This window comes from Pristiophorus japonicus, chromosome 1 (genome assembly GCF_044704955.1).
Source record: "Pristiophorus japonicus isolate sPriJap1 chromosome 1, sPriJap1.hap1, whole genome shotgun sequence".
NCBI classification, from domain to species: Eukaryota; Metazoa; Chordata; class Chondrichthyes; family Pristiophoridae; genus Pristiophorus; species Pristiophorus japonicus.
This window is the reverse complement of record NC_091977.1, coordinates 315,318,593-315,329,738: the sequence shown is the minus strand read 5'-3', so window position 1 is coordinate 315,329,738 and position 11,146 is coordinate 315,318,593. Positions and strand designations below refer to the sequence as shown.

The following is an 11,146-nucleotide window of genomic DNA, read 5'->3' as shown; positions in this document are numbered from 1 at the left end:
CAAGCCTTGTTCTTCTTACCATCAAAACCGAAGCTTTTTTTTCTATATATATATTTACACATATATATATATATATAAACATGTGTATGCCTATATCTCAGCACTGGCTGTGAAGAAGAAAAGAGACTTTTCCCAACAAGAGAGGACAAAATCATTCTGAAAGAGACCTTTCCTGAATCCTACAGAGAAAAAAAGTATGCCAACAGTTTTTGTTTTTTGGGTGTCTGCGTTCGCCACACACATGGAGAGGAGCTGGAAGCAGGGGACGCGGCTGCCTTGCGAGTGACTGGGCGGCTAATTGATTAGTGGCTTTATTTCCCTCTCCCTAGCTCGCCTTCTCCCTTCTAATTTGAATAATTTCAAAGTGTCTCCCCCCGCTGGACAGGAGCCAATCGTCTGTCAGATGCGCCGATGATTAATCGCAATGCATTATTGATAATCATAATTATATACTGACATGCGCACTTGCGCCGCTCCTGCCCGGCTAATTTCCGTAATTTTGCAACTCGGGTATTTGTGAAAAATTTTTTTTTTTTATTTGTTGCTGATGTATCTGCCACCACTACCATGTCGCGCCGCAAGCAAGCTAAGCCCCAGCATCTCAAGTCGGACGAGGAAGCAGTGGCAATAGTTTCGCAAAATTGTAAGTGTGCTTTTCCAATTTTCTTATTATTATTTACTGTTATTGTGATTCTCTCCATCCCCATTTATTTTTATTTATAAAAAAAAATTCTCCTGGCATATTATTTCCCCCGAAGAGAATAAGCCAGGAGGGTAAAACGTGTATGAGATGATGGTGATGTTGAGGGGAGGGGGGATTTAAAAAAAAATGTATCTAAATATTTTCTTCACAAAAAAGCTTGCATCATATTTTAGTGGTAACTTGCAACTCTGTAATGTTTGCACAGATAGTCCCCTCTTCCACCCCTCCCCCTTTTAACAAGGACTTCGGACGAAGAATGTAATATTTCCTATATATAATTAGAAAATTGCAACATTTGTCACATTTTTAGGCTGTTTCCGAGTGAACGGCACAGCCTGCGAGTTGTTTCGCGAGAAGTTCGGGTAGTTTTAGAAAGTGATATTGTTAGATTAGTGCGTTATCTTTCACTTTTATTACATTATTTTCTCATTTTTTTGTTTGTTGTAAAAAGTTGAGGTGCTGATTGTTTTGGAGAGAGGGTGTGTGTGTGTGTGTGTGTCGAAGGCTGGGTGGCTTCCAGCTCTGTCTCTCTTCCCCCTCTCTGCCCACAGTGAGAGTTGTAATCGGGGCTGGAAAGGGAGCTGGACTCGGGGTTTCAGTCCCCGGAAACCAAACTTCTATACACACAAACACAACAAGCTTCGACTACCAACAACAACCCCTCCCGTCCCCCTCCCTCTTTTCTCCTTCCCAGCTGCATGTTTCTAAGAAACCTTGCAGTTCGAGCGTTTTAAGTAACAGATGTGAGCGAACACAGTGCAATCGTACTGGTTGGTAAATCCTTTTCTTCCTGGGTTATTCGCATAATACCGGATCTTAGAACTTTGAAGTGGCGCACTGTTTGATGGACGAGAGAGTGTGTGTTTTAATATATATATATATATATATATCAAGAGTGTGTGTGATCAGTAAAGGACATCCTGGTTTCGCTTGGGCTTGGCAGAAGTTTATAGAGGGGGGTGAGGAGGAGGGAGGGGGGGAGAGGTTTAGCTTTCTTGTTGTTAAAAGAAAAATAAAACTCTGCGTGTGTATTTATTGAATTTGAGGGAAGTTTTGGGTGTCCGGGTTAAGGAGGGCCAGTGGCGGCAGAGAGAAGTTGGGTGAAGGGTCAGTGTGACTGGTGTGTGTGGTGTTTGTTGTTGAATTTATCAAAAAGCCGGACGCCGAGCTCCCAGCTTGACCTGCCAGCCATCTTTGATTTCTCACTTCATTCCTCCACTCCTGGCCCCCAAATTTGTTTTATTAAAAGCATCGGATTTTAGATCTGCCCAATTTTAGCGAAATATATACGTGTGTATGTGTGTGTGTGTGTATATATATCTCTTCAAAAAAATGAACACCTATAAGTCTAGTCACCACCAAATTTCAGAGCCGCCACGGCGTAAGACCAAAAAACGAATATTCAAGTTTTTTATTACAAGCAAAATCACCCCGCTAAAAGAGTTTTAATTACAGACAATGTTCAATTTTAGTGGAGAACTTAATGTCGAAAGTAACTATCCAGTGTTCATGACTGGCATGTTTCTTCGACTTGCATGTTAGACCATTTTTGTTTTGGAAGCCACATTCTACTTAAAACATCAAAAAAGCAGCACAGGAGAAATCATCCTCCTTACAAAGCTACAAAATTAAAACTGTCAAAACGTGTTTGCAGTCAAATGTGAGAAGGTAGAGGAGGAAGCCGCAGTGTGGTCAGGAGTTCATCCTTCAGAACGCTTCCCACTGTTTAGATAATATTTTGTGTAATGTTGTTCTTCTAAGATTATAAACTCGGTATTTGCAGCTTCCCTCAGAGGCACCGAGGAGGAAAAATGTGACAAAGTGGGACAAAAACAATCTTGCGTCTGGTAAAAGTGGTGTGTTTCGTAGACAGGTCTGCGGATTCATTTGCAGGGTTATTTTCCTGCTCCCCTCCCTCTCTCTCTCACTATAAAACACATTTGTGTGTGGCTATGAAATCTTCACCGAAGGCATATTCAAGAGTTCAGCTGTAATGTCGCACATAAGCGGACAATAAACATTTGCCCATGTTAAAACTTCACGTGACTTTACAGATATATTAGCAGAAAGGTAAAGCTGCAATGTATTTTTTTTTTGGGTGCGGACCGTTCTCAGCTTTATGCCAGGCCAGATTTGAGCAGGGCAACAAAACAAAGTTAAAAAGAAACGCTTGCATATGGTAAGGTAGATTAAGTGCAAAGTATCTTTTTGTCATGGAAATGTTTTTTGTTTATTTCATCACGTAGAATTTCTCACACTTGGCTTGTTTTGTATCGTCCTCAATGACTACATGGCCAGATGAATGGATTTATTTCTACGGGGGGAAAAAGACAGCCTCACAATCAAAAGGACTACACTGCATCCCAGTGTGGATTTTTTTAGCATTATTATTGTGATTTGTGAATAGCTGTAAACCGGCTCTCACAAGCGCCCATTGCAACAATGTAACGATTTCAGGGTTTTATAGACTTACTACTAAATAGGAGAGAGGCCTTCAGACACAATCCATATTTTTTTGTTGCATTCTTGTGCAAAAAAAATTTCGTAATAATAGTTAAATATTTACCCACAAACTTCTATGCAGAATTGACATAAGTAAAACATGCTCCAGCATTGAGTTGTGGAATTCTGACTTATGTCAATGCTACATTAATCCACATTTATTCACGAGGTTTTTTTTAAGGAGACGTTGTAAACGAGGCAATTGGTTGATAGAGAAGTTTTAGTTTAGTTTTCACACATTCAGATTGGGATTGTGGTATAATGCGGTGGTTTAATCAGATGTTGCCATCTTCAATCTGGAAATCAACAGGAACTGATTGGAGTCCAGAGGTAGAGGTATGAATGGCAGCCCCCACCCCTGCTGTGACTAGCATTATCAGTCAAGTTTACATTTTATTATGTAATTTGGCAAGGAAGTTTTTGGGTTTTATTTTTTCCCCTTTCTTTGTTAATTCAGTGCAAAAGTAATGGATCATTAAATTATTTTCCCATGGTATGAACTGTTAAAATACTTTGGAATGAATGCTGTAATAATTCTTCTTGTGACACACTTTAGAGATGCTAGAAACACAAAAAATGGCACAGTGAAGTTTAGAATGGAATTTTCTTTGCTTAGTCCCAACAGAGAGTTGTTTGAGTAGATATGTGTAATCTTGCAGAATTTAAGGTGATCAATTTGAATACACTTATTTATATATCCACAGAATTCAATACAGTAAATGTTTCTTTTGAACTCCTAAAAATGCTGTGCTGAAAAGCCCTTGGTTTGGGGCTTGATAATATAGTGGGGAACTTTAATACTGGGATAAGAACAGAGTTTAATGTAAATAAGAGTTTCTCATGCCATGGAGACACACTCATTTTCCATCCAGATACATTGCACGGCTGAGCTTCCTCAATGATTTATGCTTCAAAAACTATCTTTAATAAAGACAAACACTCCTCTCAGGGTGCAGTTTTGTGTTAATATTTGAGAATTGAATGATAATACTGTAGAAAAATAGCTCTGTGGGAAGTATTATGATCTGTCATTTGTAATGATAGTAATCTATTTAGTACAATAGCTGATAGGCTTGGTAAAAGGCATCAATGGACAGTACCGTATTTCTGTTTGTCACTTGCTGCTCTGGTAAATTAAAACCGTTCACTGAAAGCAAGTTGAGTTTGCAACAACCCTAAATGAATTTGTACACAGAGATAGAACTGCCTAGTGCATTTCTTTTTTTTTAATGTCACATTAACGATTGATTAATGAAAATAAAACAGGAATTTAAAGTTGTCATTACAGAAGATGGTACAAAAAGATAATCTAATTTTAAATTGTGACAGATGGTGGTATGTTTAGTTATAGTAAAGGATGACCCTCAATTTATTTTATGCAATGCACTGTAGTAAATTTGCACAGAGCACCGTGTTGCCCATGTAAAACAGTGATGTTTGTAGATCACTCATTTTGTGAGTGCCTGAAGAAATGCATTCTCACTCAAAAGAAAAGGACAGAGAAAGTAAAATAATTTTTTTGATGGGCTTACCTTTTTTAAATTGCAGCTTCAGATAAAGAAACACTTCACTTCCACTATTACGAACATCAATCACTTTGGGTAGTAAGGGTAACATGGCAATGAATACTAACTGCTTGGGTCTTTAGCCGCCTTAAAATATATAATATTCTTTGTCACTAGACACTGTCAGCTTTGTCAGAATTACTGCATTTGATTCTGTACATTGCACTTTTAATCTATGCCTATAGTGTTATCCTGTAATTCGGTATCATTTTCCTACAACTAAAAATAAGACAGTTAAAATGCTGCAGTGATTTTGATTTCTCTCCTTTCTCAATTACAAATTCCAAATGAAATATTTCACAAAAGCATTTTGTATCTGCGGCTTTTTAAGACATTCTGTAGACTTTATGGGGAAGAAGATATAGAATATGTAGGCCAGGGAAATGAAATGTTGTTACACTATTTTCTCTGAGGTAAAGACAGCTGGTGAAGTTCTTTTACTAATACCATTCTAAAAATTGTTTTGATCAACAATAGAGGTTACTAAAGCTCAGTTTTTAAGATAACCTAACTTGGTAGAGAAAGCTAGTGTAAAAAATGTCGTCGTTCTCTCAAGCTACTGAGCACAAAATGGTCTTGCTACACATAGCTTAAAAGGTAGCTTGTGTTTTCTAACTGACAAAGGAGCTGATATGTTTGTTTTCATTTCACACTTTTTGCATTAAAAAGTTCCAATGTCTTGCAAAAATTATTTAAAAAAAAACATTCTTGTTGCTGTGGTTAATTTTTTGCTACCAGTTTAGGGTAGATGGAGTAGATTTAAGTAACAATTAGTTCTAACATTATGACACTGGCATATGCAAACACATCTATCATAACTTAGTAGTTTCTCATTCGTTCTGAGGCTGTTCTGAGTAATTTTTTTTTTTGGTTGCTGCTACCGTAGCATTTTTACTAAGTATTGCCTATGCTCAGACATTGATCAGCATTGCGCGGTTTGATCGCAGTATAAGTTCCACCAGATTTTGATAATATGGTAACATTCAACTACTTATGAGGCGAACATATTGCATGGGTGACAGCATTGTCAAAATATTCACGAAGGCGTGGCTGAATTGTGAAAAGCAAGTTATATTATTTACTTTGCAAAATAAAAATGATGATGTAATTGTGGGAATATTTGATCAGTTTTATATATATATTTGAAGTGACTAACGCCGAGCTTTTCTGCTGCAGAAAATTGTGTTGTGCAGTTCTAGATTGGGAGGGGAAGGATTTGGTATAATTATAGTTGGAATGTGTTGCTGGTTTTATTCATGGCTTCCAAAAAAAAACTGGAGTTGTTTTGACCTTTTGTGCTTCCCTTCTTTATTAGCACTGCATTGTTGTCCAGTGTAACACATTAGTTTCCTTTGTTTGGCTTCAGTGAAAAGGTGGGATTGCATGGTGTGCCAACAAGCATCTGATGGGTTATCCCTGAGGGTGGGTAGTTAGAAGCGCTTTGACAGAGCTTGCTGATTTAACCTTTGCCTGCTTTGCCCTGCCAGAGGTGGCCACTAGATGTCAAACTCATAATACAATTAGTACATCTGTGCCGTTGACCTTGGCGGCACAGCTTACCACTGTTCTGTTAAGTGTTAACACTGAATTTGAGTGTTAAACAGAGATCCCAGTGAGTTTGTTACATGCCACAGCTTATCACATGCCCATCTAGATGAAGAGAAGTGTTTACAGTCCTTAAGTAGGGAAAACGCTTTTGCTAGGCTAGTTTCTTAACCCTCCAAGTGCAGAATGTTGTTGTGTTGTAGGCTAAAGCAAAATAATTGCCATTAGCATTGATCAGAAAAAAGAATGATGTAGCAAACTTTTTTTTAAATTTCTGCTTTGTGTTTGGCGTTCATGTTCTTAAAGTGGAAATGTGTTTTGGTTCAGGGAAACTTTAATTCCGTGCTTCGGTGTAGCTGTCAAGGCCCCTTTTCTCGTTGTTTTGACATTTTACCTATTTAGCGGTGGAGTAATCTATAGTACAAAACGGAATGACCTGGAAGTGACGTAATGGATGCAGTGTCTCATAAGTCATGCTTGCTGGCAACTGTTGAGTTTCTTGACATGACGGTAAAGAGGGGAGAAATATGGCTGGGTGTGAAAGGAACATAACCGGACCATGGCATCAGAGTATTGAAAAAGTTGAATATGTAGCTGTCTCCGATGTGTCAGTTCCCTGTCCATGACGTCATTGAGGTGGAACCTTCAAAACAGCATGAACATTGTCACGCTGCTGATTTGCATTGAATTTGCCGCCTTTTAGAGGAGAACAGTACAGAAACCATCTCAAAACAGGCAGGTACAGATCCAATTTTAACTTTACCTGCTTTTTATATTAGGATGTTGCGTTTAATTATTCCTTTTTTTTAGTACAATATATTCAAATGTGCATATGCTGTACAGTATTCCAGTCTTCAGTGGCAGTTGCAGATCATTCTTTTGGAGGGGAAAAAAGTAGCTATCCAGGGTATATGGTCAAAAGCTGAAGAATGTCTTTGTAATGACCTAATTCTTGTCAGTTCCATTCAATTCCAAACCAACCAGCTAGCGATTTCTGTGTGCAGAGGCAGAACCATTTGTTAGCATATTACTGCCGAACCACTTTTAGAAGAGGAATGCTGAAAGTTTTTAATTTGATGTGTGTCAGCTTCAACTTTCAATTTTACAGTGTTGTCCCACTAAATTCAGCATTTTGTTAATGACTGACGGACAATGGCACAGTGAGAACAGGCTCAGTGTTTTCTTCATTTAATCTCCCATTTGTTCTCTGTTCCTTAATCAACCATTTAAGACCACCCACTAGGAGTGTCAATAATACTTGTTAACGTTCATATACCATGCAGTCAGTGTGTCTTTGCCTATACTACCCTCATCTGCACATCAACAATTTTAAAAAGAACAGCAAATTTTATTTCTAGAAGGAAGTTTGTTGGGAGGTTACTTGAAGACCACGGAAATCTCAGCATTCTACATATTACTCTTTCAACATGCATAGAGTAATACATCATATCAGGAATGTTTTAGCCCTTTCCACATCTGCGTTTTGTATACAAAGAGCTAATTGTTTTGTCCGGGTAATGCAATGCTGTAATACTTAGAAAATGCAACTGTTCCAATAGAATACTATTGCAGACTGTACCACAGGTGGTTCTATGTTACAGATCCTGAGTCTTGGGCCACTGAATAGATCATAATGAATGTGCCAGGTCAGTGATAGGGTTTAGCATAGCAAGAGTGCCCTCGTCTGTTCAGCCTCTTGCTGGCAGCCTTTTTGGCTGCAAAGACCACGGTGGAAGAATCTGCCATTCAATCTGGAATTTTTCCCGCATTGTTAAACTCTGTGGGAAATCCCTATTTATCTCCTCCTGTCTCACAGCGTGAATTCTGTCTGTGGTGATTCATCCTTTTTTTTCCACAGCATTCATGGCACCATAAAGGGTTAAAAAAACAATTAATGTATTCAACAGGCAGAGATTGCTTCATCACAAATTTTCAGTGAAACTGTACCACAAGGAAACATTCTGATGTACTTCGGCTCCAAGTAACACAGACATTAGTTCCTTTCTTCCCCTATTTAAGCTGAGCAGTTATTTACAACTGGCTCCAGTCTTCTGGAAAAAGTTCAGTGTGGTTTTTATATTTAAAAAAAAAAAAATAGCCTGAATTATGCAATTTAAAAATAATCGTATAGGCTGTATAGAAGGAGCCTACCTTCTTTGGTGCTCTGTTTAGTAAGCATCTGAAGTACCCTTTAACTGTTAATTTGCCTGACATACTGTGTCATATGTTCATAGTACTTACTTCAATTCATTTAAATGCAAACCTGATGTAAGCAAATTGCAGGTAATGTTCTGAAATAGTCAAATCTTTTTGTTTGTTCCCAACAGAATTATTGAGTATTGGAGCAGCAGTCTGGGTACATAGTGTTTGGGAGCGAGCACTTTCTTGCTCACACTGATCTATTACATATAACGGGGTTCACCTTAAATATTAACGGCTTGGCTAAGAATTGCAAGCAAGTGCCTTGCAGATGAGATTGTGTGCTGGTATGCCAGAAGTTTTGACATTTTACCTATTTAATGACTGTTTGTAAATAAGACAGAACAAACTAATTTTTATTTTGCGGCCAAGAGATTTTGGCAGAAGCAGTCATAGGTGGAAGAACGCAAAATGTACAACAGTGTAGCCAGTGTAAGGCAAACCATCAAGATTTTTTTTGAAATCCCATTAAAATCTTTTTAACTGCACAATAAAATATGTCTTGGAGGATTTGTGTTGACGTAAACCTTCTAAGTACAAAGACCACCAGAGTTTGTGATGTAATAACCCTCATTTTAACTAATTTTTCAGATTGATAAGTTAGTTAATTTAATTGCCATGCATGTATTTTGTGATATGTTATGTGAATGAGATTCATACCTATGTGATTATATATAAGTTTGTGTCGTTGGAGGAATGCAGTTGCTACAAAAATGACGAGAGATGGTGGTTATTAGTTGGGTTGTATATTTGTATTATGTATTTTCTTTAGAAAACGATGGCTGTTATTTCTTGTTTGCATATTTTTGGAAAGTAGAAAATGGTAACATTTACAAAGGAATATGTGTTTACTCATAATTTGTGAACGGAAGATCATTGTAGAAAAAGTAATTTTTTGTGGCGGGGGGGGAGGGGGGGAACCTTGTATTTTTTGATAGCGCTTAAAATGGAGAATAATAAATGCCAGACAGGAAGTTAATGGCCATTATTTAACTTGGAGGTTCAGAAGGCATAAATCACACAAGAGAAGTTCAGGCGGTTAATGAATGTCTGCAGCATACAGAGATTGAATTACAGCCCTTAATTCCCTCTAATATTATTGTTCTCAACATTTAGATATAAAATAGAGATTTAAAAAATATGATGGTTTTTGATTCACCAATAGTTTGGAGCATCCTGCATTTTTGTTATGTCAAGTTTTCATTTACATTACCTCGGCTGTTTTATTTGATAAAGCAGTGGCTAAAAGTAGCGCTGATTAAATGTTATCAAAAGGTTATAATTGATTTCTGTGATGTGATATAACAGCAGAATGTAACCGTGATGATTTTATCAAAGGGTTTTAAAAAGAATCAGGTACTTATGACCAGTCAGAAGCTTCAGACCCAGTACTCAGAAGATACTTTCAATGAGAAGTTTCTGGAATATGTGTTGTCGGCCAGAAATAACATTTCAGAGATAACATTTTTATAACCATGTTCAAATACTTTCCTCTGTTGAGAGGAATAGCCAGAACTGATCGGCTAGCACAGAGGGGTTCTAAAATGTAGGAGGGAGTTTCACAAAAGGCACTGTCAACGTGGAGATTAAGCATTTCAAAAGTCCCATCATAATATTGTATCAGTTAATATAACTAATGATTGATAACTGCCTATACTATAACAGGAAATTCAGGATATGCAGATTGATTTGAAGAGGTTGCAAATCAAGTCCTTCAACAGACTTGCTGACCTCTTTAATTTTTCTCATACAGTTCAGGCAGGGTCATTATTTGATACAGATTCAGCAGCGATTTGAACCATTTGCTGGCTACTCACACATTCAAAAATCACAAATACCCTCCAAGAATATTAGAGAATTTTTTTTTGCTACAGCCTTTTAACTCTGCTGTCTATTTGTATTTTACAGTAAAATTCACAATGAGACATGTAATTTTCCCATCTACTACCGATGTTGGTTTTGAAATGCAAACCTGACTACGTATTTTAGATCTGTTACATTTCAGAAAGACTTCACGTTTAATTTTTTTTTTACTAACTAGTTGCCAGCAGTGTTGGAATTCCAGCAGTCTTTACCCAAATTAGAACTGCTAATGCTAAATATTCCCCATAGCCTTTTCCTCTTTTGTAAGCATGTACAGAGTTCTTTTAGGTGGAAAAATTACCATGAGAACATTGAGGATTTATGCTGAAGTAAAGTAATTTAACATATTTTGAAAAGAAAAGTACAAAACTGCCAAAATTAATTGCTTTATGTAGCAGAAAAACAATGCACTGTAGAGGAATTTATTTTTTAAGGGAAACAAACCAAAACCAGTTTTTAAAAAAAAAACACCTGATACCACCCATGCAGGATGCTGTAAAGTATTGGGGAATGGGAAGCTAAAGACGTATTTTAAAAATCTCTATCGTGTATATATAAATGTTGAGAAAATTAATATCACGGAAATAATCTCAAATTCTGTTTTAAATTGTAAGTAACTTTTTTTTATCGGTAGTTGTTATCATTTTATTGAACTTGCTTTGGAGTGGATCACCATATATAATCTTTGATGTGTACCAAGATATTTTTCAACATTCTACAAAATGAGCAGGTTATTTTATTGTTTAAAAAAAATCATATAGCCCATTTA

General features: G+C 37.1%; 1 protein-coding gene across 1 annotated transcript in view; it reads left to right on the top strand.

Annotated features, from left to right (window-relative positions):
* The first annotated feature begins 567 nt into the window (after positions 1-567).
* Positions 568-11,146, top strand: part of LOC139254108 (sal-like protein 3) — a 53,228-nt gene continuing 42,649 nt past the window's right edge. The window contains exon 1 of the mRNA XM_070873649.1: positions 568-643. Within this exon, the coding sequence (XP_070729750.1) occupies positions 568-643 (76 nt within the window). The remainder of the gene's footprint in view (positions 644-11,146) is intronic.